Raw genomic sequence first — 25950 nt, 5'->3', positions numbered from 1 at the left:
TTGACCCAGTACGTGACTTTTGGTGCTTTTCCTTGCAGGATATCGTTGAACACTGGGGATTGGGTAAGGACATTGAGGTCATTTTGAGTTACCGGAACACCACAAAAAGCGTGCTAAATCCATGTATCAAATGAAGCCACCGCCTCCAAAATGATACTTTTTGCTCATTTTTTTTCCCCATAAGCTCCTTGCCATGCACTTTGACAGTTTTTCCTAGGTCCAGTGCATACAGTCGATGCTTCCAATCATCCCAGGAAAACCTCACATCTCGCCCTTCTTTAGAAGTCTTTGCAAGTCCATCTTAGTAAGTCTCTGGAGGTACTCTGTGGTGTAGATAAATTCGATTGCGGAGCAAAATCTCATTAGGGACTCAAGAATGGTCGATTTTCCCATCCTCGCTATCTCATCCACTTGGTCTGCAAATGCCGTCATTCGTTAAAAATCTGATTGAAATCTATCATTATAGATTGTAAACAGATTGTGACACGTGGCGCAACGTGATTAGTTAAAAATCTTATCAGAAATCTATCCTCAACGATTTTGAAAATGTAACGACACGTGGCACGATGGCATTGGATAAAAATCTTATTGAATCTATCACCAAAAATTGTTTTTTCGGATAATGACACATGGCGCAACAAGAACGATTAAAAATCTTATTCGAAATTACAAATAAAATTATTTTGTATTATTTTATAAAATAAAAATACTAATATTTTATTGCCTATTGTCATGGCTATTCAGTTTAGAGGTGGAGATGCAAAAGGCAGTTACTGTTCATTAGAGGGGATTGAATAGGAAGTTGCCTTAGAGGGGCCTTCCTCACGTTGGAGTTGCTCTGAAGAGAGAGGAAGAGAACTAGGAAGATATGCCTGGTGAAGAAAAAAGTCATAGGCACCGAGCAAAGTAGATGTCGCCCATGAAATGGGAAGTTGTTTCAATGAGGCTGCCACAAAGAACACAGGAAGGGTCGATGTCGATGTGTATTAATCTCAAAAGGTAACGTTAGAAAAATTAAATTTGTAGACTAAATTGCAAACTAAATGATGTGTCACCAATAAGAAATAAGCACATTAATCAATGCTTAAGTAATAATTCAATCATCAACTTTCATGTCATTTAGTTTACAAAATTTACTCTACAAATTTAATCTCTCTAGCATTACCCATCTCAAAATGGATTTGAGTTGGAATCTACTTTTCTATATATTTTATATAGAGGTGGTCATATATTTTATATATATGTGATACAAATAGTGTTATTGATATAAAAAAAAATTACACAAAAAAACACACATGTTTTATATATAATATATATGTTCTACTTCTGGAGGTAGATTTAGAGTTAATATTTAGATGTAAGTATTAAAGAAGAAAGACATGACCATGGTGGAGATGACAATTAGAAAAAGTGGTGGCAACAGGTGGTAAAGTTGAAGTGGAGTTTGGTGGCGGCAATGGTGATAGTGTCGGACCAATGTTCTAAAAAGCGATCTAGGCTACCGCCTAGCCATGATTCATCCTAATCGGCCACAAATTAGAAAGCTTATGAGACAGATGGCTAGGCAGGACTAGACGGATCTAGGCGGGGTTAGGCGGGTCTAAACGAGTCTAAGCGGGGCTAGGCGCATGAGCTTATGTGCAGAACTAAGCTGAAATCTAAGTTTTTTTTAGATGTGGAGCTGGCGGCACAACGAAGAAGAAGAAAACAACGTCGTTTGCGCGAGTGGTTTTTTTTTTTTTTTTTTTTTTTGTTGCTAAGTTTTTGTTTTCTCTATCTTATTTTTTCTCTCTTTAAACTGACCCCACTTTTGCTGACATTTGTTACCCTTTTTTTATTTTTTTAACGTGATATTATCCTTTGCTTCTAAAAAACGTTATATATATTATCTTTGTCTCTCTTTTAAGTCTCTACCTATCCCACCAAAATATTACCTAAAACTCTCATATACATATAAACATGTCAAAAATGTTATTCTTACCATTTATTTGTATCATATCTCTAATAAAAATGAGATCTACAAGTGTTGTGGATTCTGTCTCTATTAGTGAGATGGTATAAATAATGATAGAAATATATGATAAGTGTAGAATTGCTCTATAATTATTCTTCTCTATAAAAAAAATTAAAGAATTATAATGCATTATTAATTCAATAAATAAAATAAATTAAATTAAAATAAATTAAATAAAAAAAAAAAAAAAAAAACCGTCTAGACTTCCACCCATGTCCCTAAGCGCCAAACCCCTTCCTGCCAACCGACGGCTTTTAGAACATTGTATTGGACTAGGAACGATAGGTTTAGTTCCGGCCATAACCCATAACGCTACTAGTTAGCTTATGGCCACGGTGGCAATCTTCATGTCAATGAGATCCAGTTGGTACGGTACTCATTAGGGTATGATTTGGATTTGTGCAGAAGGAGAAGGCCCAAAATATGATACTCATAGCCATGGATCAGGCAAGGGTGACAAAAGTCGGTAAGGTAGCTTTGGCACCAGTTTGGGACAAGGGTAAAGTAAACATTTGAAGTTTGGTCCAAAATATGATACTCTTTTTCGTACCTTACTTGAACTCAAGCTGCTGCAGTCAGCTTAACTACAGTCTTTTTTAGACCAGGACATGTCTGAATACCAATCGCAGGTTATGGAAACAGCTTGCAGCATGGGAAATGTTTTTCTTTGACTTGTTCTCGAATTGGCTACTTTGGCTTTTTCGTCTTACACATCTTTCACAATTGTTCATGTAAACTGTTTTGTCTTTTTATTTTGCTTCCTTCTCTTCCCGATAATTTTCAATTGAGCGGGGTTGGGGTTAGAGTTGCGTATTATACTATTGTTTTTGAGAACTAGAAGTTAAAAAGAAGAAATCATCGATTCATAGACCAGGTCGTGTGTGGGAGTCCAAGAGCGTCACGCAATCAAACCGTACGTCTTTGACGCTGGGACGATGAGGACTGGTAAAACTTGGTAATTTCTTTCTTCCTTAACTTTTAGAATGCATCAAAATCACCAGGCAATGCAGGGTTGAATTCAACTTGTTCAAAGTTTTCATTTTCTCGCCACGCAGACAACATAGATGCTTAATTTTATTACAAAATCGAGTCCATAAATCGCACGCAAACGTGTTTTGACGTAAAGTTCGTGTTTTAGCTTCACTCTTCAGCGTCCAGCCTCCATCACCTATAAATATCAACCCAACTTTATTTGATGAGCTCCAACTCATTCCAAAACAACACAAAACACACTTGTCTACATAATTCATATTGAAGAAAAGTACTTGCAGAAAACACATACGTCGATCGAAATCTTCATCAGGCGTAGGGAAATGGGCGGCCGAAAAGATATGAATATGATGATAGCTTGCTTGGTGGTTATGGCGGTGGCTTCCCCTTCTTTGTTGAATTTGAAGGGTGCAACAGCAGCAGAGTACGTAGTTGGTGACAGCTTGGGCTGGACTGTTCCCCCAAACACCTCCTTTTACTCCGACTGGGCCGCCTCAAAGACATTCCAAATAGGAGATACAGTTGGTAAGTGCGCTTTCATTCCCAGTAATAAGCATACGCGAGTTAAATTAGCTGATGGAGGCATTGTTCCCGGCTCTCGCATCCAAGTTCATATGAATATTTGTATATATTTTTAATTAACTTAAGTAGACGTGAGTTAGACCAGTTGACCGTTCATGACTCTTGAGTCCTGAGTTCATGAATATGCATATATCTTTGTTGTTAACTTATTATTGTGAATTTTTGGAATTACAGTGTTCAACTGGACTGAAGGGTGGGACCATAATGTGGGGGAAGTAGCATCAAAAGAAGAATATGATAACTGCAGTGACCCTGGGATCGTACTGGGACCAGGGGTGAGGACGGAACTCAATTCTACCGGTTCTCGCTTCTTCATCTGCACCGTTGGTAACCACTGCCAGCAAGGCCAAAAAGTCACCATCACCGTTGGATCACCAACCACCACCTCTTCTCTGTTGGCTCCGCCACCATCATCCTCCCATGCTTCATCTCTCACTACCACCACTCTTGGTTCTTTCGTTGGGCTCATCTCCGCACTAGTAGCAGTAGCTTCCTTCGTCGCTTAAGCTTAGCAGTCATTTCCGAGGAATTAATATCGTTTAATCCTCTATTTTATTTATAAAAATAAGCTATATTACAATAAATGTTCATTTATTAAATTTTTTTTTTTTATAATAAAATGTAATCAAACCTTATAGAGGACAATTCTGTTGAATAAAAATGGTATGTGCAAATTGTAATACCATACGAATTGTAACAGTTCCATTTTCGATTGTTATTGATAAAATTACTGCGGAAAATTATAATTTATGATTTTTTATTTATTTATTATTTTGATCCAAAATTTGGAGATAAATAACAATAAATTTTTTTTTCCAAGCAGTAGTCTATACTAAATTATTTTTAAGTTACAAAGAGAAAAAAATTCGAATTTGAACACAGAGATGTGAAACACGTTGATCTAGTCTACTTAACTAACAGAAAAGATAAAAAGGTTCAAATTTGAGTACAAACAAAATGATCGTGAACTTAGGAAAAAGTCTTGTGCCAATAAACGTAATCGCACGGGGTGCAAAAAAATCTCCTACACCGGCGGAATACAGATATTTTCTTCGGTCCTCTATCCCCTGTTAAAAAGTAAAAACCAGAAGGAAAAGACAACGTCGTACGTCTAAAGTCCAAGTGAAATGTCTACTTGTCTAGTCAATGTACAACTCATAGATATGCGCTGCTTTGAAGACATTCCAGATTGAGACAACCTCATTGAGTTTCAATAACATTTCAAAACGTTTTGCTACTGAAATGTTACCTATCAATGTTTTGTGTATCAACCAATGTTCTAAAACGTTAAGCGCTAGTTAGACGGCGGGTGGGAAGCCTAGGTGAACTAGACGGATTTAATTCATCGCAGGGTGATCATGACCAGCAGCCCGGTGTATGTAGATCTTCTTTCTAATGGTTGTCGCTACTTCATCTCTTCCGTTGGTGAGAACTGCGAGCGGGGCCAAAAGGTCACTCTCACCGTCGGATCAGCCAACGCATACTCTCCTCCTTCCGCTCCTCCACCGGCCTCCCATGCTTCCTCACTGCGAAGTACTGTTGGCTTTTTAATTGAGGTCGTGATCTCCGGAGTATGTCAATTCTTTCTTCTTTTTATTTTGGTTTGTAATCATTTCTTTCTTCACTTAATTACATGTTAATTCTCATTCCTTCTACTTGTCCTTGTAATAGTTCAACACAGTTTCAACCTTCACTTATGTTACAATCGACTCGCGATTTTTCTTCGATAGGTGTGTTTTTACTAATACTTTTTTTTCAAATCGTCATAGTACATTACAATTCCCTTGGAGTGGTACATTACACTCGAGCACAACATTACCACTCCAAGCACCAACAGATTACGACAATCATAGCTACATAAAATAGAAAGTTACTCTCGAAATTAAGCAGATTCGACATTGTATCAAAAGAACCCTCGACACACCGTTCCAGCCAGAAAGGGTGTTTCTTTACAGATCCTTCAAAGAGTTCAACCATTGATCAGGCAAGGCTATAATCAATCATACACGAAGAGGGAACAGAATTTCTCTTGAAATCTGTAACACAACAGAGCCGCATAAGGCCGTTCCACAATACCACATAGCTCTCATACCTTGTACCCACAACACTTATTTCTGTCTTTTTCGCTCAACTCTATAAGTCCAAGCAATGTAGCGTTAGTGATTTGGAAGTATGATGTTTCTTGCTTTAGCTATGATACCAGGACATTGTTCATACGATATGAATCGAACTCGGGTTTCATTTAGGACTCACATCTTTCCACTAATGCAACGAGCAACTAACATCAACTTGTGAAATTTTGCAATCAGAGATACATAAGAAGAGAGCCTCTCATAAGAGGATTCAACAAATATATTGGCATCTCGGATTCTGAAGCATATATACTACTGTAGGGAAAGAGTCTACAAACCAGGCCCTGTAGTTCGACCAGTGAACCTGTTGGGAACAACATCTGGTTGCCAGCAATATTACCTATCCTCCTCATTGCTACTAAATGGTGCCTTGCGCTTCCTTACAGTGGCCTCAGAACTCCGACCACTCTCTGAATTCCACATAGTGGACTCAAAGCGATCATAAGCAGTCTTTGTGGGAAAGAAACAGATTTCCTTCCTTCTCAATGGTGAAAAATCATTTAACTTTCCCCCGTCTTGAGAATTGCTCGACCCAATATCTTCCATTCCACTGGCCAAGCTTCTTCGAGTACATGGGTGGACAACAGGACCCAACGTCAACGATAAATCACATTCGATTTCCCGTGGCTTCTCCTGGGTGTCCATGACTTCTGTGAATCTGTGTGACACATTTTCAGCACCTTGAGAGGAGAAAAGGTTCTGCTTGGTAGGTTCCATAACTGTTGTAACAATTGGTGTGCCGACATCTATGGTCCTAGAATATGTACTTTCTGGGACCTGAGGACCGACCTGGAAGTCTTCAGGTTGATGGTGAGTTCCGTAATATAATGGATATACTGAACCCGAGTTCGAGGGGTTATTGGTTGACATTGTTGCTAACTGGTTATGGCCAGCAGGAACATTCTCAAGTGAAAATGGGTAATTCCGAGGGCTAGGGAGGTTAGTACTCTGGCTCATGCGGCTGTAAGATTCTGGGACCAAAAGTGCAGAGTTCACAATTGAGGCTTTTGCAAAGTTCAATAAATTGCTAGAGTGATGAGAAGACTGAGGGTGCCGTTCATCAGTAGCTTTATCCAAAACCCTAGCAGGCGTAGGAGCGGGCTCTTGTGCTCTTGGAGTGAGGTAACTCCTCGGATTACTGTTCCGTTGGCTTCTCGAAGCTCTTACTGGAGTGCAACCCAGATTAAGGGCAGCTGAACAACATAAAGAGGAGGAACCAAAACACACATACAAATCACACCTCTAGTGTAGTCATTCTGCACAATAATCTCTTCTTACAAACTAAACTAAGCTTGAACAATGAGCTAAATTAATATACATTGAGAAATGAGAACAACCAAGTAGCATAATTTCACAGTTCAATCCAGCAAAATGAAAAGAAAGCAGTACAATGTTACCTTCAACGCACGGCGGCAAAAGCTCCCCGGTTTCAGTGCCCTCATCTCGCCGGATAATTGTGTTAACGGCGTCATTTGCTCTATCCCATAGCGTGTCAAGATTCATGTACTCAGCCTTCAACAAATCAAAGCAAAAAAATGAGCAATGGAACAGCCAAAAAGGCGAATGCAAACCTGAAATGCAAAAGAGAAAAACCTCAGAATTGGCTTTTGAATACATAATTTCCTCTGCTCTGAAAACCACCAAAGGCAGCTTCTCCTGCCATTCCTTGTTCTTCTTCGTTACGGAACTGTGAACCTCATTGACGACCCTAATCAAACAGGTGGTGGGCAATCAGCAAAATGTGAAAAAGCAGAGACCTTTACCGAGAAATCCATGGAAAAAAAGACGACCCAGTACCTGAAAATCTGCTGAATGATGGAACCTCTCATGGGTTGGTGCCTATCGCTATGCCAAGCTCGCCGGACACACTCATACGGTCTCGGGCCCGGCCTAGGCATCTCGGAAGAGCAGCAGCAGCAGGAGGGAAATAATCCCAACGAGGAAGAGAAATAGCGGGTTTTGGTGGGAGGATAAATTAGTCCCGGTACTCTAGAAACCTACATGGACTGGAGTGATGGGTTAGTTGTGCTTCAATCTCTCATTTATCTCTGGATTGTGCAAATGGGATGGGACAGTTTTTTGCTGGGTAGTACATGGGGAGAGAGGATGGGTAGCTTTCCCAGGCTTTTGTCTTCCCCCAATAATTTAGAAAGTTTACCATAGTTTTGATGTTCAATCTTTTCTTTTGGGTGTGTTGGGGGTCACCCTCTTGGTTTGTGGGTGGGCATCAAATTGTGCCTGTAAAATTGACCCTCCCCTCCCCCATAACATTCAGCAATTTGCCCAGCATGGGCAGACACAAACTTGAGGAGAAAATTGACACCCCATCTTTATTCTTACTAATGAGAAATCGACATCATGCTCTACAAGACATGTCATGTAACATGGCATTTTCCCCCTTCTCAAATCTCAATGTGGGTGTGCAAATAATTGTACTAATCATCGCAGTTCAAAATTTCAAATACAAAGATAAATATTCTTAATCACTTAAATTGCAAACATACTATGATAATTTCTTAACTAAAAGAATCAGTCCTTTTGGCATTTAGTATGTCGATGAATACTAAGTTTTGGCTTCCAAGCTTTATGATAACTTTTTGACAAACATGAATTATTGTTTAATGAACTAAATAGTAAAAGTCACTTTAAATTTAAGTAAGAATGTTGGTTGATACCATTCGTAACGTACAATAAAACCATGAGACTGTTTGTATTTTAGCCATATGATTTAACAATGGGGAAAACTTAGTCTTGACCAAGACACAATCCTATGGCACCACCATACAATTCAAGCTTGCCACTTGTGTCAAAAAGGTGAAAATGAGATAGGCATCGCAGGGTTTTCACGAGGTAGTACTATTCACACATTTCTTTTTACGAATGAGGATTTTTTTCGGATTCTCTTTGTGAGGATCCTAGAGATCCTCAAATCGTGTCCGTTCATCGTACATCATGCGGCCAAAAATCATTTTAAATACTTTTATTTAAAATTAAATATGAATAGTACCTTACGAAAACTGACCATACAATATACCATGAACGGACACGATTTGAGGATCCTCAAAATCCTCACAAAGAGGATCCTCCCTGCCTTTTTACCTCTCACACACCCCTGTTAAATTTTGTCCATTAAGCTTCTTCAATTCATTCAATCTAAGGACCGAAAATTGAAAGTGCTGCGTAAGAAGTAAAAATAAATGTGTGGATAGCACAACCCTTTTAGTAAGTTAGTAATAGATAGGTACTAGGTGACACAAAAAGATGGTAGTGCCACAACGATAATGTCTTAGTTACCAGACATAATTTATCTTTATAAAAAAGTCCTAAAAAAAGTTCAATAATGATAGAAAGATCATATGCTCAAACTATATTTTATAGAGCACAAATATAACAATTGATTGTTGGATTCTTTTTTTAAAATCATTAAAGAATAAATATAACTATCAATCCTCATATGTGGTCTGAAAAGTTAATATTCCCAGCATTTCCACCGAAATTACTCGAGCGTATTTGTGCCAAGGATTACCGTTAGATGGAAGCGTTGACATGGACATTGTGTGGTTGACGGATCCAAGGGCAGCGAAGAAGCCTGTCACATATAGAGTACATCCTATCTTTTTGAGTGAGATCATAAATTCATAATTATGAAAACCTGCAGAGTGCAGAGGTATTATGAAGCAGCTTGGGGATTAAATACTCCTTACCCACCATTTTAATGTAACACACAAATCAAAGGAATACCTTACCTTTATGTTCACTTTCACAGTACAAAGCAGTTCGAATTTTTGAATTTTATATTTTGAAATTTTTGTCGTCCGAACAAATTTATTGTTGCGTATTATATTAGGGATAGACAATTCAATTCACTCTCTCCTTTTTTCAAAATACTCCAAACTACTCAGGTAATTGGACCCAAAGCAAGCTCTATGGAAAAGTCAGGCAATAATTGCTCTCCTGCCTATGTGACATCATCACGTTAACCACAATTTAAATTATTAAAAAATTAAATAAAAATATAAAAAATTGTAATTTTTTTCTATAAATACCTAACCATGTTCTTCCACTTTATACTACATTTCAATATTTTCAAATACTTTTAATCAAGGGAATTGTTATTGGCACTCCAAAATTCTCATTCTACCCTCCATACTTTCTATATTTAGAAAGAAAAATACACTTCTGATGAGTGTAGAATAAGAATTTTGGAATGCCAATAATACTTCCCTTAATCAATATTTTATTATTATCCGAAATTAAAAATAAAGTTATCTTTTATTATTTTATAAAATAAAAAATACTAATATTTTAATACAAAGTGTTTGGCTATTCAATTTAAGGGTGGAGTACTTGGGCAATTATTGTTCATTGTAGGAGATTGAGTTGTCTATTGCCTAGGGGGCTTCCTACACTGGAAGTGCTCTTAGATTCTCAGTTAAGATTTAATGATCAAAATCTGACGGACAAAAGGTTCAGAGTATAGAGTACACCGAACCAATACTATAATTTTCGAACGGAGTGGTGTTTTTTAGCAAGCTTTTTACTATTTATAACGGAAAATTGTTCTTTTGTGACCGAAAAATCACAAATTTGAGTCATGGAAACAACCTCTTTACAAAACAAGAATAAGGTTGTGTACGATAGACATTTCCCCTAACCCCGCACACCACAAAGCCTTGTTGGCTTAGGTCATCCTTTTAGTGGTTTGGTGAACACTGCAATGAAACCGCACTTACATGTCTCTCGTGTGGGAACCGGATCCCCTTCGGACCCAAAAGAACTGAACCCAAGGATCAAATTATCCGGATCATTGAAATCTGATCTAACAACTACAATTATTATAACTTTTAGAGGAGCCCCCTATTTGTTGCCGTTAGATCAAATTTCAATGGTCCGAACCATTTGATCCTTGTGTAGAAACCAATATCTTCTCGAGTAAGAAATAAGTTAGAGAGAGAAGGAGAAATGTAGAGAGATAGAATTGTGATAAAATACTTTTCATTACTTGATAATGTTATTACATTGAAGAGTATATATAACCCTTGGTTTTGCACAACAATACACTTAGCTAACTATAACTAATTACATGTTGTACCACTACTCATCTCAGCTAACATTTTACTGTTATAACAAACTAACAACTTTTGATGCCGAGGCATTTGCCTCAATACTTTGAGCTCAGTTCCTTTGAGTCTGGAAGGGATCTGATTCTTCTCATGTGTAGTCCTCTCTTGAAAATGGGCGTACAATCTTGATATTTTTCCATAGTAAAGGAGGTTGAAACCCTTGTGCTTCTGCTGTGTGCACATCCAATCTTTCAAATTTCTGAGCAGTCCGAATTGCCAACTTACTTTCAAGTACAACTACGCATGTTTCTTTTCATGATAGTCCTTTGGCTGGTTGCCTTTGTCTAGAGCTCATTTTGCATGATAGGTCTACACCTGATGATATTTCTGTAATACTACCGACATGTTATTGAAACATTATAAAAAGTATTGGTGGTGCGTCCGTTCTTCAAGAACACACATCATGTACAGCGATTATGAGTACTAATGACTGAAATAAATTTAACATTTTAGAATTAAGTTTATAGCTCCCTACTAATCATGGCGGTATAAATCTCTAACTTAATCAGTTGCAAAATCTGACAAATGTGATGTTCTATCAAGTGTTCAATGTGGGTATGGGTCTTACATTCTTCAACAGAATATTGGATCTTCATAATAATTAGTGTATAGTTGATTCATTTTAAGACCCTAAATTAGGGTTTATGTTGGGTGTGTCTTGTGTGTGGGTAGATAATTTAAAAATTAAAAAAAAAACTAAATGAAAAAAAGTATGTTTGGACAAAAAATAAAAGAAAAAGAAAAAAATATGTATATATATTAAAAAAATAAATAAAAAAAAAAAACAACGGCGAACGTTCGTCTCTCGCTCTGTCCGAATGTCGACATACCCGCAGTCGCAGCGGTAGACGAAGAAAGTCGGACAGAAAACGGAAGAATGTCGAGCCCTAGAGCTTCGACGGGGTCTACAGTCCATGACTGCTGGGACTGCATGCTGCCGGGGCCACCCAGCCGCAACAACTTCGGATCCGCCGACCTCAGCCTCTCCGCCCTCCTCGCATTCCCCTCCGGCAGCTCCATCTCCGTCCTCGACGTTCGCTCAATGCAGCTCATCGTCACCATCCCTATACCCCCTCCAACCCAATCTTCTTCCTCCACCTCATCCTCCCTCTCCCCTTTCGTCACCTCCGTCCGCTGGACCCCGCTCCCTCTCCGCCGCGATCTCCTCTCCACCGAGCCCTCCAGCTCCCACCTCCTCCTCGCCGCAGGTGACCGCCAGGGCCGCATCGCCCTCCTTGACCTCCGCCTGAAGTCCCCGATTCTCTGGTTCGACACGGACTCCTCCCCCTCCAAACTCGCCATCCAGGACCTCGCGTGGGTCCAGGCCCGACCCGACTCCTACCTCCTTGCCTCCATCTCCGGATTCTCCTCCCTCTCACTCTACAACAGCTCCACCGGCCGATGCTTCTGGAAATACGACGCCGCGCCCGAAGTTCTCTCCTGCATCCGCCGTGATCCCTTCGATTCGCGCCATTTCTGCGTCGTCGGACTCAAAGGATTCCTGCTCTCGGTCACCGTGTTGGGCGAGACTGAATCCGATGTCATCATCAAGGAGTTTCAGATTCGGACTGACTCCACCGAGTTGCTGAAGCTGGAGAGGGACTTGGCCGGGGGAGTCTCCGGGAACTCGTCGTCGGCCTCGGCGGTGTTCCCGACCTACGCCGTGAGGTTCGCGTTCTCGCCGCAGTGGCGGCACATTCTTTTCGTCACGTTCCCGCGGGAGCTGGTGGTGTTCGATTTGCAGTACGAGACGCCGCTTTTCTCCGCCACATTGCCTCGCGGCTGCGGCAAGTTTCTCGATGTGCTGCCGGATCCAAATTATGAGTTCCTCTACTGCGCTCATCTCGACGGAAAGCTCAGTACTTGGCGGCGAAAAGAGTGAGTCTTTCGAAAATTCGACTGATTGCAGCTTTTTCAATATCAATTGATCAATTGTAGGATGTAGAATGTGAAATTGGATTGGAATTTATAGGCATTTGAACCATTTTCAGGCAAAGCTTACGAAATGTTTAGATTGAAAAACCGAAATGTAGTAGTGTATTCATCTTATTATGTATATTGTTTGTATGTGCAGAGGAGGGCAGGTGCACATAATGTGTTCAATGGAAGAGCTGATGCCTTCAATTGGCACATCTGTCCCATCTCCTTTGGTGCTTGCTCTCGTCATCTCCCAATCAGATTCGACCCTCCAGAACATCGGCAAGCTTTACTCTGATGTACCTCATTCTCCTTTCCCCGATGTGGATTTCGATAATCCTTTTGATTTTTGTGATGAGCCTCTTCTTGTTTCTAAAACGCATTTGATCTCCATTTCTGATGATGGAAAAATATGGAACTGGCTGTTGACTGCTGAAGGGCTTGAAGATAATCGAAAGGATGATACAAACTTGGGTATTAGTGAAGTGCCAGTTCCTGGTACGAATACAAACATTATAGTTTCTTCTACTGGAGGACTTGACATGAAAACCGGCAAACAAATAGAAAAGATCAACGGTGGTAGAAGCCGACCTTCAAATTCTACTGTCAGCCATACAGACTTGGTACTTAAGGTTCGTTTGTAGTTTTTCCCAACTTTTAATTTTTCATGGTTAATGGCTATCACTGGATGGTTTTTGGGCTTGAGAATTTAATATGACTAACAATGGATGTGACTTGGATCACTAGATGTAATTCCCACACCCAGTCTTATTAAAAATATCTAGGTATTAGTTGGTATACAACTTTGTTTAGATCCTCAAAAGGACACACCCCCACCCCTACAATGTACACAGGCGCTATAACATATGTTTTTGAAGGTTGCATATAGTTCAGAACACAGTTGGTTTTATTTCGTGTACTATTTGTTATACCTCGCTGTAAATTCCGCTCATCTATATGTTTTTTATTTCCCATTCAGTGCATTGTTGCTTCAGTAGAAATAGGATCACAGTACTGGACTACCAGTCTTTTCTTTTCTATTTTCTTTCTGTTATAGCTATAAATTCAGTTCATCCAAAATGCCAGGCAACCAATCCCTGATAGCGAAGATTTGAAATTAAATTCCTGCATGCTTACAAAGCCAACTTACTGATGCAGATTAGCTTAGTTGGACAGCTTCAGCTCCTTTCTTCAGCAGTGACTATGCTGGCTGTTCCTTCACCCTCTTCAACAGCTACTCTGGGCCGTTAGTAAATCTTGTCACTAATCTACTGTATATGTTGATTTTATATTTTAAGAATATTTCTGAGTTAGCATCATTTGGGAGAAATTATGATACCATGTAAGTTGATTATGCATGAAGGTGGGGGAAACTATCCTGTTGTAGCTGTTCCATTGGTTGCTTTGGGAACTCAAAGTGGGACAGTTGACGTTGTTGATGTTTCTGCCAATGCTGTCGCTGCAAGTTTTTCTGTTCATAATGGTACTGTTAGGGGATTACGATGGCTCGGAAATTCTAGACTGGTTTCATTTTCATACAGTCAGGTAGGTTGCAGTGAATTCAAACATCACATCAATTGTTTGATTGCATCTACTAGTTAGTGATTTTATGCTCTGCATTATCCTTGATTAGTATATTTTTTGCCTTTTTTCTATCTATAAATAATCATCAATCTGTGTTGATCATAATGTGTAGCATTACCTTTGTTGATTTAGGTGAGTGAAAAATCTGGAGGTTTCATCAACAAGCTCATTGTGACCTGTGCTAGAAGTGGCCTAAATAGGCAATTCCGGGTTTTGCAAAAGCCTGAACGTGCACCCATAAGAGCCTTAAGAGCCTCTTCCTCTGGAAGGTTGACTTCAGACCTAGATTCTTTCCTTTATTTATGGTTATTTGTTAAGTCCTTTATGTCCTGTGTCATGTTTTTGGTTTTGTCAAATTTATTAAGATACTCAACTAAAAAGAAACTAGAAGTGTCCACTTTTTACTATAATTCATCGTCTTTCTATAGGTACAATATTTATAATTTTTTATGGTGAATTGCACTATTTTGATCAAGTGTTTCTAGTTTAGTGCTCTTTTTCTTCCCCCCTGTTTCATCGGCATCAGTTGTTGTTCTTCATAACTTCCTGAGCTACACAATGTAAGATTTTGCTTATGCTGTTGACGAAATGGCAGGTACCTTCTTATTTTGCTTCGTGATGCACCAGTAGAGGTTTGGGCAATGACAAAGAGTCCTATTATGGTAAATTTGATATTTTCTTTGGTTATTTCACATTCCACCTTGACATATTTCCCAGAAATTGTTTGTTTCAACTACATTAAACAGAAACTCACAGTTTTCAAAGATCAAACGACCACGAAAGCATGCCTTTTCTTATTTTATGCATTTCACAACTTTCCACGGTGGAGAGGTTAAGATTATGATTCCTCATCTTGGTATTTATTACGCTCTCTATCTCATATAGCTTAGATCATTAGCTCTTCCATTTACGGTTTTGGAATGGACCCTCCCAGCAGTCCCACGACCTGCTCAAAATAAACCCGCTACGCAATCATCAACATCATCATCCCCCAAAGATCACTCACCTGTGGCATCAGATGGGACATCCTCTCCAACAAAGGGATCATCTGATTCCAGTGAGTTACTAGCCTTTGCTCTATATGAGTTACTTCTGTATTTGGATTGTTTAATTATTTAAATAAACGAAAATAAAGTTTATCCTTCCCTGAAATGCAGAGAGCTCAGATGGATCTCAAGATGACACTTCTGAAAGCTTTGCATTTGCACTAGCAAATGGTGCTCTAGGTGTTTTCGAGGTTCATGGGCGAAGGATCCGTGACTTCAGGTGTATTTCTACTTTCAATCTTAGCATCTGTTTACCCCTCTTACGAACTAAACTAATATTTCATGTCGATAAGTTTTTCTCATAGTGGTTGTTTATTGCTGGTTTATAGACCGAAATGGCCTTCTTCTTCGTTCGTATCATCCGATGGACTAATTACTGCCATGGCTTACCGGTTGCCTCATGTAGTATGTATCACAATTTTTGTATTCTTGTCATCCAATTGGTATTCTATATCAGATTCTCAATCATTTCAAATTTCATTTCTGTAAATTATTTCAGGTTATGGGGGACAGGTCAGGAAATATTCGCTGGTGGGATGTAACTACTGGATATTCTTCTTCGTTTAACACTCATAGAGAAGGTATCCGGCGAATTAAATTCTCACCTGTTGTGCCTGGAGACCGCAGTAGGGGGCGCGTTGCTGTACTATTTTATGACAATACATTTTCAGTATTTGACCTTGTAAGTATAAAAGAAATATTTATATGGTTTATTTCTCAAATGATCTTTCTTATCGTTTTTCCATAACTCTCTACATGTTTTCTAATCACAGGATTCTCCAGACCCATTAGCCAATTCTCTTTTACAGCCTCAATTTCCTGGAACCCTTGTGTTGGAACTTGATTGGTTGCCCTTGCGGACTGACAAAAACGATCCACTATTATTGTGCATAGCTGGAGCTGATAGTAGCTTTCGCCTTCTTGAGATTAATTTGTATGTTTCAAACTTTATTGAGTAATTTCCTTATGGATCAGGTTATTTAAGAATGGGGGAAAGTAGTCATTTCTGTGCTTTAATAATCTTACTCTTACGCAGAGTGGACAAAAAACTTGGTTATACCCACCAGCCCAGATCTATAAAAGAGAGGTTCCGTCCTATGCCTCTATGTTCTCCTATACTGCTTCCAACACCACATGCCTTGGTAACTATGATTTTTAATTTCCATTTTCCTTCTATTTTATTTCAAGATAGCAATATTTTATCTTATTCCACTTCTATTGATTATTAATTCAATCGTGCCCCTTGACAATTAGAATTTTATGCTCGTTCATATATGCTAATCTGCAACCTTATAGACCTAGTTCTTGTTCGGGGATTGCAAGAGAGTTGCTAACCAAAATGTTTACAAAAAATAGCAGAATCTACTGGGAAAAGTTAAGAGTAGCCCCGAATCAGTAACCACATAGCCTGCTTTATGTTTTATTGTTAAGAGAAGATAGTAGAGATTCAGTTTTGACCAACTGGAATTTATATAATTCTTTATTACAGGCATTACGGGTGATCTTACAATTGGGTGTCAAGCCCTCTTGGTTTAATACTTGCAGTACAACTTTAGATAAGAGGCCTCACCAAATTCCAGGAACTCCTAAGTCCAATGATGATCTTCGAAGTTACCTGATCGATTTACCACCTGTTGGTGACCCTGTGGTACCAGAATTACTGCTTAAAGTCTTAGAACCTTATCGTAAAGAAGGTGGGTCCTCTGTCTTTCTTGTGATGTTTCTACTCGTGAGGAAATGTATTTAAGTATCATACTATTTTATGTTCTTTTCTATGATTATAAATGTGATATTTCCACAGGCTGCATACTGGATGATGAGAGGGCAAAATTATATGCAATGGTGGTCAACAAAGGTTTTTCTGTGAGATTTGCTTTTGCTGCTGCAATCTTTGGCGAATCCTCAGAAGCTCTTTTCTGGCTACAACTGCCTCGTGCTCTTAACCATTTGATGAATAAGATGGTAAATAAGTCTCCACAAAAAACCCCTGCTTCAGCATCCGTTCCAGAGATTGATGATGCATCTATGCTTAATAGGATAACATCGAAAGGAAAGTCGGTGTCTGGAACAGAAAAGAAAGATGCAATGGTAAGATGCATTTCAGGATAATATTTTTCTCAAATTTGGTGTACAAGGTTTAAGCTAGGTCGCTACGTTACCTCACATTTCTCCTATATCTGGTGCTCTTCAATTCTAAACTATTGTGTGATATTTCCTTTATATAAACTTTGTAACATCTCTGTTTGACTTCTATGGTTAGCAGAACGAAGGTCAGCTCAGATTAATGGCTTTTGAGCCAGAGGATTTGTGGGCAAATGCTAGTGAACGTATTCCTTGGCATGAGAAGTTGGAGGGAGAAGATGCTATTCAGAATCGTGTACATGAGTGAGTATTTCATGTCATTCTTATTTCTTAGATGTAGTTACCAACCTAACTGCTGATTATGTTTAAGCAAGAGTTGATGCTGCATATAAGCATATGTGCATGAGAAATTATACAGGAAGCCTACTTTTTGCTGAGTTCCAGTTCCATCCTTCCTATTGTCATCTGTCTCTGGCAACATGCCAAATGCCCAAATTGCCCAGTTACTTGAACACTAACGGTTTCAAAAAGAATGCTAGATTTTCCCTGTTGGAGGTTCTTGATTTACTTTATGTTCTTGATGATGTAGGCTCGTCTCAATTGGAAACTTAGAAGCTGCGGTTAGTTTATTGCTTTCCACTCCTCCTGAGAGCAATTACTTCTCTGCAAATGCTTTACGTGCTGTTGCTCTTTCTTCTGCTGTGTCGAAGTCTCTTCTTGAACTTGCAGTCAAGGTGTGTGCTTATTTGGATCAACTCGTGGCATCAAATTGCATGTTGTGCCTGGAATAAGTGTCTCAGAATTTTCGATACTTTTATATTATTAGGTTGTTGCAGCCAACATGGTGAGGAATGACAGGTCGTTGTCTGGTACTCATCTTCTTTGTGCTGTGGGAAGGTATCAAGAAGCTTGTTCTCAGGTTAAGTTCAACTTTACACAAATTTACTGTAACCCCCAGTTATCTAAGATGTGAGATTTCTTTTAATATCATGCACAAAATAATGGTTTGTGTGCTGTTGTTTTTATGTACTAAGTACTATGTCATCACTTATGCAGCTACAAGATGCTGGGTGCTGGACAGATGCTGCAACTTTAGCTGCTACACACTTGAAAGGATCCGACTATGCAAGGTTATTTACTTTCTGTTCACCATTTCTGAGGCCGCCTCTGTCATCTCCAGTTTCATCTGTATACTATAATTGATTAGCTTACTATTTTTGCCTTCCCGGTAGATTTCTCTTGATAAACTCATCAGTCATCCCCCTTTGCGGCTTGCCTTTTGGTGAAATTGCGCGATTAGTAGTCCCCCGATTTTCGTCGTTATGGTAGCTGAGTTGTGCGTGTTAATGTTCTTACAGGGTGTTGCTAAGATGGGCTTCGCATGTCCTCCGTGCTGAGCACAACATATGGAGGGCCCTCATTTTGTATGTTGCAGCTGGTGCACTACAAGAGGCATTGGCAGCACTTCGTGAGGCCCAACAACCTGACACGGCCGCTATGTTCATCCTTGCTTGCCGAGAAATTCATGCCAACTTCATCTCTGATTTAGGGAACTGTGACGATGAATCTAGTTCTTTGATCAGGGACAAGCTGCTCAACTTGCCTGGGATAGGCCCTGAGAGCGAAGACGTTATGGCAGTAAGTGAATATTACGGGCAATACCAAAGGAAACTGGTGCATCTATGCATGGACTCGCAACCATTCTCTGAATGAAGGATTGGCCCTAGTCATTGAACTTGTCCACATTTTATAGTTGCATACGTTTCGTCTTAAGTTAAATTGAAAGCAGGTTGAAGATATCCCTTCATCCCTTGTATCGTATGAAGCTCTTATTGGATTCAGGACATGAAAAATCAATATCTTGTACGCAGTCCACCGAGAAAGATTGCTCGAAAATGTTGTAAACGTAGAAAAATTGTCATCTCAAAGCATAGGAAAATTTAACACTTTCAAGATGCTGGTGGCCGGCCGGAGCTCTCGTATGGATACGCTGATCTGTCAAGCCTCTACAAACGGACGGCAATCCCAAAAGATTGCGTTAGTTGCGAGCGGAGGCTTTCTCTAGTCCACATCAAAAAAGCATTTTTAAGTTAAACATCGAAACAAGAGCCGTTTGATCATTTAACCTAACAGGACCTAGCGGCTCTTGTTCAGATCATGTGCAATTACTGTAGAAAATTGTAGAGACGGCCAAAAAGATTGCGTTAGTTGTGAGCGGAGGATTTCTCGAGTGCACATATAAAACACACATTGAAGTTACACATCTGAACAATAGATGTTTGATCATTTAACCCGACAGTGACTAACGTCTCTTATTCAAAATCATGTGCAATTTCTACAGAAAATTAGTTGCGAGCGTGCCATTGCTAGTACTCGAGGCTGCCAGGCCTGTCCTTTCCCTTTCTTAACCCGTAAAGTCCATTATTAACTACCGGGCGATGACTGGTTACAACAAAAAGGGAGAGAGGAGCGCACTCAGCTGCATTTTCCCTCGCAGAGGCAGACTATTTGCTTGCCAAAGGTGGAGTACAAAAAGTCTCACAGTTACCTGGAATATAACTCCATCGCTAATAATCTTCTCAACCAAATAGTACGTCACGGATAATTACAATGAAAGGTGAAGATGGTCTTCAGATAGCCTACCCTTCAAGATTAAAAGAATCTCTTGCGACATCGAGCAGATCCAAGCTCCTCGTACTCGGCCTTGGTGACACACATTGCTTCAAAATCCGGACTTGATGCTAAAATAGACCCTCCTCTCCAAACGCTTAGTATGGGACTGGAGAAACATGGAAAATTTTAATAAAAATGTAAGGAGGTGTCTAAACAGAGAACGGTGTATAAGGAGGAACGTTACTCTTCTTGAGGAGTTATCTTCACTGGATAGTCATCAGGAACAAGAGGCCGCAGCTCCCTCTCCCTGCAAAATATCAGTAAAGACTTCTTAAGTGTGAAAGAATGGTTTCGTATTACTTCAGGCGTTGCACAATTAAATGGAAAGTTGTGACCAGTGCATACAGTCTATCAGCTAGTCGAGGAAATAGAGTGCTTCCACCTGTTAAGAGAATGCTGCCCAACACAACTCAGACACTTTAGTAAGTATCAAAAACGAATTTCCTCATGAATGTAGAGTTTAAAAGGTCACCTTTCATAAAGTACTGGCTGAAGATGTGGATGGCAGGAACTGACAGCTCGAACAATGCACTCTGCTAGTCCAGCCTGATTCATTCCTGCAGAAACAGGTCCTAGTTACTGCTTTCCCTTTGCATTAAGCATATAGTTTCGAAGGACTGATCACACGACATCACTTTGTATACAAACAGGTAAATAAAATATTTCCAATGCTACGCTCTACAAATATCAAGTAAAAATTCACAAAAGTTGACCGGTAGTAATAAGCGCTAACCAACATGGAACCCAAAGAGGAGATTATAATTTTTGATTCAGCAACAAATCGTAGGACGTATATGTATATGCTTCAAAAAGTAAACAAAAAGCCCAAATTGAAACAAGAAACCAGAATGTAAGACAAACCCAAATCAGCAGGATGGAAGATCATCTCCGGCACAAGGAACCTTTCATTTGTCAGGTCAAATTCCTACACGAAAACCATCAAACCACACTCAAAACCAGTAAACAAACACAAGCAGCTATCCAATTAGCTCAAAAGTAAGAAAAAAAAAAAATTACATTCTTGCTCAAATCAATCTTCTTTCGATCCACCAACTTGTCTGTCACCTCCATCTTATCCAAATCCATCTTCTTCTCCACATCTTTCAGTGTGTCACCGTCTCTCAGAGCCAAGTATCTCTTCGCCTCATCCGGTTTCTTAACAAATCCTTTTGTGTGCGTAATGCCGTCAGGCAACACATAAGTGCACCTGAAAAGATTGTCCTTCCCATGTTTCCTAAACACCCATTTCCAAACAACAAAAGCCCTGTCAATATTTCGGATAGACGAACCAGCGGCCCACTGCTAATTACACCGATTTCCCATTAGGGGTCAAATCACTCATTACCACCAACTAGCACAACAGAGACGGTGTTTTATCACAAAAAACCTTGATGTGATTAAGAAAAGCTACACACTTCAATTCACATCGTTCTATTTTTCAACACGAGATTCTTGTATTCTTCAAGAAATCCACAACCAAAATCAAACTAAATAACAAAAAATTAAGAAAAGCTACATACTTTGCAATCTGGAGGTCACGATCAACGTCCATGGAAACAAAGCAGAGCTTCTCCTTAACATCATCGATGAGAAACGTTTCGTCCATGACATTGACGGAGCGGTAAGAGACGAGCTCCTTGAGGTAATTGGTCAATGCCTTGCCGCCCAAATCGATTCGCTTGGCGGCGTAGTTGATGGTGAAGTTCTGGAAGACGGGGGCGGCGTGCGTGAAGGAGAAGCCACAGTCGACGACGAGGCTGCACTGCGCCTTAATTTCGCGGCGGCTGGCCTCGCAGAGGTGGGCGAGGGAGGGGGAGTTCGCGACGTAGAGTGCCGAGAAGTTGAAGTCCTCGAAGACGAGCTCGTCGGTGGCGCGTTGGATGGAGGGGAGGGCGAAGAGGGGCTCCGTTAGGAGGAGGGAGGATTGGGCGGGGTTGACCCGGAGGAGGGAGGAGAAGAGGTTGGCCCAAATCTCGCGCTGGAGGTCCGGGTTAATTAGGTAGCCGCGGTCGATTGGGCGGCGGACGGCGGCGGAGGTGAGGTCCATGGGCTCGGTGGGGGAGGGGTGGACCCATTTCTTGGAGGAGAGCGGGCGGTAGACGCAGTTGGGTATAATGGCGGAGGGGTCGCGCTCGCCGCCGATCCCGGCTTTGATTAGGCCGCCGCCGTTGTCTAAGACGACGACATTTTGATGCATGTTCAGGTGGAGGGAGGCTGTGAGGGAGTGTCTTTGAGTGATTTGGCGCGAGCCCGAGGTTTCGGCGAGTGTGTGCGCGCGACCCGCATCATAGGCTTTTAATTATTTTGTTCTTACGTGAAAAATTTAATAATATCTTCGTTAAATTGTCACGTGAACATCCTGTGATTACTATTTTAAAGGTATTTTTATCAAACTAACCCCTCTAATTGACGAGGATATTAATCGTCTAAACATCAGTGAAATGTTCTACATGAATTTTAAGGTTATGGTGCAATAAAAAAAATAATAAAATTGTAGATTGTATCCCAAGTCAAACACGCATGTTTGAAGACCCAAATTTGCTCTCAATATATAATCTCAAACCATGTATGTTATCACTGCATGCAAGTGCAGGAATAAGCACAAGGGCTAGGAACTAAAAACAGATGTAAAATCTTCCCAAAAGAAAGTAACACAAGAAGGTATCTGCAGCAGCAAGCTTATTCCAAAAACTGTAAATACTGGTGTAGGTATTTGCACTACGGGAGGAGAAAATTGGTCAAGGGTCATCCAATGTCAATAGGGCGCGTAGTAGTACCCTCCCGGCTGAGGCATCATCGGTTGAGGACCGCCAGAAATCTTGGCCAAACCCAATTGCCCTTGCATCCCATCTCTTCTATATTGCTGCCAAAGCAGTTGTTCCTGTGAAAGCAAGTGTTGCTTCCTCTCTATGTCTGCTATCTGCACATATGAAGGAGGCGGCACTGTGAGGGAGGCGGCAAATGGATCCTGCTGCCCCACTGCATGGACAGTCCCATCTGGGGCGGGCAGAGCAAGCACCTGCTTAGCAGCCTTGCCTGCCCCAGGCATTGCCACGCTACTTGCACTCCCACCACTCAACTGTGAGGTGCTCACATGTTGCCTCACAGCGCCCTGATCATACATGCCATTCAATAGCAAAGAATCAAAACCACCAGCCAGGTCAGCCTTCTGTTTCGACAAATTACTTGCCGTCTCCACCAATGCCAATTCCCAGTCTGCTTTACCACTCTCAGCAGCCGGTGTCTGCCAAGCCGACGTCACTTCAGGTTCTCCGTTTGATGGGAATGCTTCCCAGGAACCATTTGTATTAGTGCTAGTAGGCTGTCCAGAGAACAAAGCCAAAGCAAATTTATTTCCTTGCTCATCAGCTGTGATTCCTTCATCCCTCAAATTCACCAAATCCTCCGTCACAGGCTGAGGCTGCGAAGGCTTAGGCCGGGCTTCAGGTGGCGTGGGAGGAGCAGTGTAATTCTCCGGCGGAGGAAGAGCCTTAACCTCATAATTCACATCCTCTTTCGCCTCCTCATCAACCCGAACATTCTCATCCCTATTTCTCTCAGGACTCTTTGGCCTACTTGTCTTCCCCTTCAAGAAACCCTCAAGTGAAGTCAAAAGCTGATCAGTTATTCTCTGCACCTCAGGATACTCAGAAGAACGCGCAATCCCCATGTCCTTACACCAACCATAAAACCCCACAAGCTCATCAATCATCTTTGCTGCATTGACATAAGCATCGAAAGCCTTGAGGCAATCTGCATACTCCATCTCAGTAAACTTATCCAACAACACTCTCAATGCCTCACATATCTCAACATACAGCCTAAAACTCTCCTTCACAACCTCGTATAGCGCAACGATCACCAACCTACTACTCTTCGCAGCACCTGCAGGCTTACAACCCAAAATTCGATCAAGAACCCTCAACAAGTCATTCAACCTTCCCAACACCCTCTCCGGCTGCATTTCCGTCACCGGTGTACTATCCTTACTCTCTCTTCTCTTCTCTCTCTCCAATGCCCGATCACTTTGATAATTTTCGTACTCGAATTCCCTCCTTTCCTCTCGATTCGTTCTCTCCCTCTCTTGATCGAATCCACCACTACCCTCCCTACCTCTCGATTTCCTCTCATAAACCTCAAATTCCACCTTCTCCTCAAGATACATAGCATAAAGCCTCACAAACCCCGCATGATCCCAAGAACCTGAATGCGCCTCGTCACGAAAACCCGACAAATTCAAAACCCTCAACCCTCTGCGACTCGCGGACACAATCTCCTCCTCAAAAGAAGGGTGCCCATCAACCAAAACCCTATGAACAAGCATAAGGGCCTTGAGAGCCACAATCCAGTTGTGGGTTTTGCTCAAACGCTTCGACACAGTCGCCACCGCCGCCGTTACGTATCCGCGCGAGTAGGAGGTCAGATTTATGATCTCCCTTATGTACTTTTCGTCGGCCGGGTCTTCGTCGTGCGTGGTGGCCTTAACCACCAGAACTTCGAGGTCCGGCGCTATGCTTCCGGCCACTTTCGCCAGGCTAATGCTCGTCTGGTCCTTCACCGCCCCAATCGCCTTGCGAATCGTGCTTGACGCCATTGATGAATTCGATTGAATCCAATAATCAACAAGAAAAGGCGTTTATCAGTAATTTTACCTCCGCTCTGTTCAGAGCTGCAGAGGAGCCGATCGAGGTTGTAGAAGATGAAAGGAGATATCTTTTGACTTGGGTCGCCACCGTAGACGGTGGATATCGAGTCCGTACGATCGGAACCGCACAACGGAGCTGAGCTGCTAAAGCAGAGAGGGGAGCAGGATTCAGAAGAGTCTTTGTTGCACTCTTTTCGCTTTGCTGCGAAAGCGCGTAATCTAAAAGATTAAACCCTTTACTTAATTACGTGGTTAATATTAAAACGATTGTAGACGGCATTTGACGGATTGCCGACTTTCTCTTCAACGTTGAATCTTCAAATACAATGTGAATGTAACGGAAACTTTCCTGAGGCACATTGTTAAATAAATATTTATCACGTGTTCAAAATAGAATATTTATCAAATATAACAAAAAATTAACTCTTAATTTTAAAAATGTTAATTTTTATAAAAATCTTTAAATATATCCAAAATTTAACTTAAATTGACACAAATATCTGCAAATTTAACAATTAGATAAATTAAAGGTTTTTAAGCTATTGTCGCCTCAAGCTCCAATCCACTTTCACCTTCACTTCTACACTCCACCACCATAACCCTATCCCCTTCGACCCCCTCATCACCGACATTGAGCACCGTCGCGGTTACCGCAAGTGAGAGCAACAGAATTTCAATCATGCCTTCAACGCCTTTTTTCTTACTAATATCATTTTTAGTTTTAAATAAAAAAATAGTTTTTAAATTTAATCCACATGTCGTTTTATGATTGTATTTGTGAGACCTACGTGGCACCACATCATCACACTAATAGAGCACTTGACAGATTTTTCATGAAAAAACTAAAATGATCGCGATAGACAAATTCAAATAAAGACTAAAATGATTCACGATAGACAAATTCAAGAACACTACTATTGATTATTATTAATTGTTAAGGACCATATTAAAGAGTTATGTCAATGTCACGAATCATTTTGGCTAAAAAGCCTTTAATTTATTTGATTGTTAAATTTGAGGATATTTTTGTCTATTTAGTTGGAATTTTGGATATATTTGAAAGATTTTTTATAAAAAGTGATATTTTTGAAATTAAAGGTTAATTTTTAACTATATTTGATAAATACTCAAAATACACACCAGATGTCCAGTAAAAACTTGC

General features: G+C 40.5%; 5 protein-coding genes across 7 annotated transcripts; 2 read left to right on the top strand and 3 right to left on the bottom strand.

Moving 5' to 3' along the window:
* Nucleotides 1-3100: 3100 nt before the first annotated feature.
* LOC103958345 (cucumber peeling cupredoxin) lies at nucleotides 3101-4336 on the top strand. The gene is made up of 2 exons (XM_009370600.3): nucleotides 3101-3529; nucleotides 3761-4336. The coding sequence occupies exons 1-2, from the start codon at nucleotides 3328-3330 to the stop codon at nucleotides 4090-4092; spliced, it is 534 nt and encodes a 177-aa protein (XP_009368875.1). The 5' UTR covers nucleotides 3101-3327; the 3' UTR covers nucleotides 4093-4336.
* Nucleotides 4337-5302: 966 nt separating this feature from the next.
* LOC103958346 lies at nucleotides 5303-8054 on the bottom strand. Its single transcript, XM_009370601.3, has 4 exons — nucleotides 7516-8054; nucleotides 7312-7426; nucleotides 7116-7230; nucleotides 5303-6911 (listed from the first exon to the last, which is right to left on the bottom strand). The coding sequence occupies exons 1-4, from the start codon at nucleotides 7614-7616 to the stop codon at nucleotides 6055-6057; spliced, it is 1188 nt and encodes a 395-aa protein (XP_009368876.2). The 5' UTR covers nucleotides 7617-8054; the 3' UTR covers nucleotides 5303-6054.
* A 3558-nt stretch (nucleotides 8055-11612) lies between these two features.
* On the top strand, nucleotides 11613-19340 carry LOC103958347 (WD repeat-containing protein 11-like). 2 transcript variants are annotated; one of them, XM_009370602.3, is made up of 19 exons: nucleotides 11613-12719; nucleotides 12916-13390; nucleotides 13917-14004; nucleotides 14122-14303; nucleotides 14475-14611; nucleotides 14938-15004; nucleotides 15228-15399; nucleotides 15500-15608; nucleotides 15718-15793; nucleotides 15888-16070; nucleotides 16162-16322; nucleotides 16425-16530; nucleotides 16878-17082; nucleotides 17190-17476; nucleotides 17652-17773; nucleotides 18060-18204; nucleotides 18297-18389; nucleotides 18527-18600; nucleotides 18829-19340. In XM_009370602.3, exons 1-19 carry the CDS (start codon nucleotides 11719-11721, stop codon nucleotides 19181-19183), a joined length of 4038 nt encoding a protein of 1345 aa, XP_009368877.2. In that variant the 5' UTR covers nucleotides 11613-11718; the 3' UTR covers nucleotides 19184-19340. The 2 variants fall into 2 exon arrangements, with proteins under 2 accessions (XP_009368877.2, XP_048441123.1); XM_048585166.1 differs by having other exon boundaries at nucleotides 17649-17773.
* A 361-nt stretch (nucleotides 19341-19701) lies between these two features.
* Nucleotides 19702-22437, bottom strand: LOC103958348 (actin-related protein 6). 2 transcript variants are annotated; one of them, XM_048585179.1, is made up of 8 exons: nucleotides 21664-22437; nucleotides 21161-21377; nucleotides 21005-21068; nucleotides 20616-20700; nucleotides 20489-20539; nucleotides 20328-20390; nucleotides 20114-20249; nucleotides 19702-20018 (listed from the first exon to the last, which is right to left on the bottom strand). In XM_048585179.1, exons 1-7 carry the CDS (start codon nucleotides 22338-22340, stop codon nucleotides 20123-20125), a joined length of 1284 nt encoding a protein of 427 aa, XP_048441136.1. In that variant the 5' UTR covers nucleotides 22341-22437; the 3' UTR covers nucleotides 19702-20018; nucleotides 20114-20122. The 2 variants fall into 2 exon arrangements, with proteins under 2 accessions (XP_048441136.1, XP_009368878.1); XM_009370603.3 differs by having other exon boundaries at nucleotides 19702-20249; nucleotides 21664-22436.
* Nucleotides 22438-22666: 229 nt separating this feature from the next.
* LOC103958349 (putative clathrin assembly protein At2g25430) lies at nucleotides 22667-24837 on the bottom strand. The gene has a single exon (XM_009370605.3). The coding sequence runs from the start codon at nucleotides 24735-24737 to the stop codon at nucleotides 22899-22901; it is 1839 nt and encodes a 612-aa protein (XP_009368880.2). The 5' UTR covers nucleotides 24738-24837; the 3' UTR covers nucleotides 22667-22898.
* Nucleotides 24838-25950: the final 1113 nt, after the last annotated feature.

This window comes from the organism of the source record quoted next, unplaced genomic scaffold (genome assembly GCF_019419815.1).
Source record: "Pyrus x bretschneideri cultivar Hongxiangsu unplaced genomic scaffold, Pyrus_bretschneideri_v1 Contig1, whole genome shotgun sequence".
NCBI lineage: Eukaryota > Viridiplantae > Streptophyta > Magnoliopsida > Rosales > Rosaceae > Pyrus > Pyrus x bretschneideri.
This window is presented reverse-complemented; position numbering and strand designations above follow the sequence as displayed.

Coding starts and splice junctions, on each gene's coding strand:
- LOC103958349 (XM_009370605.3), bottom strand. CDS start 24,737: ATGGCGTCAAGCACGATTCGCAAGGCGATTGGGGCGGTGAAGGACCAG.
- LOC103958347 (XM_048585166.1), top strand. CDS start 11,719: ATGTCGAGCCCTAGAGCTTCGACGGGGTCTACAGTCCATGACTGCTGG. Junction 17,774..18,059: donor ATTCAGAATCGTGTACATGA/GTGAGTATTTCA, acceptor TTGATGATGTAG/GCTCGTCTCAATTGGAAACT. Junction 18,601..18,828: donor AAAGGATCCGACTATGCAAG/GTTATTTACTTT, acceptor ATGTTCTTACAG/GGTGTTGCTAAGATGGGCTT.
- LOC103958348 (XM_048585179.1), bottom strand. CDS start 22,340: ATGCATCAAAATGTCGTCGTCTTAGACAACGGCGGCGGCCTAATCAAA. Junction 21,069..21,160: donor AGATTGATTTGAGCAAGAAT/GTAATTTTTTTT, acceptor GTTTTCGTGTAG/GAATTTGACCTGACAAATGA. Junction 20,391..20,488: donor CCTCGACTAGCTGATAGACT/GTATGCACTGGT, acceptor GATATTTTGCAG/GGAGAGGGAGCTGCGGCCTC.
- LOC103958346 (XM_009370601.3), bottom strand. CDS start 7,616: ATGCCTAGGCCGGGCCCGAGACCGTATGAGTGTGTCCGGCGAGCTTGG. Junction 7,427..7,515: donor ATCATTCAGCAGATTTTCAG/GTACTGGGTCGT, acceptor CTGTTTGATTAG/GGTCGTCAATGAGGTTCACA. Junction 7,231..7,311: donor ATTCAAAAGCCAATTCTGAG/GTTTTTCTCTTT, acceptor GATTTGTTGAAG/GCTGAGTACATGAATCTTGA.
- LOC103958345 (XM_009370600.3), top strand. CDS start 3,328: ATGGGCGGCCGAAAAGATATGAATATGATGATAGCTTGCTTGGTGGTT. Junction 3,530..3,760: donor CCAAATAGGAGATACAGTTG/GTAAGTGCGCTT, acceptor TTGGAATTACAG/TGTTCAACTGGACTGAAGGG.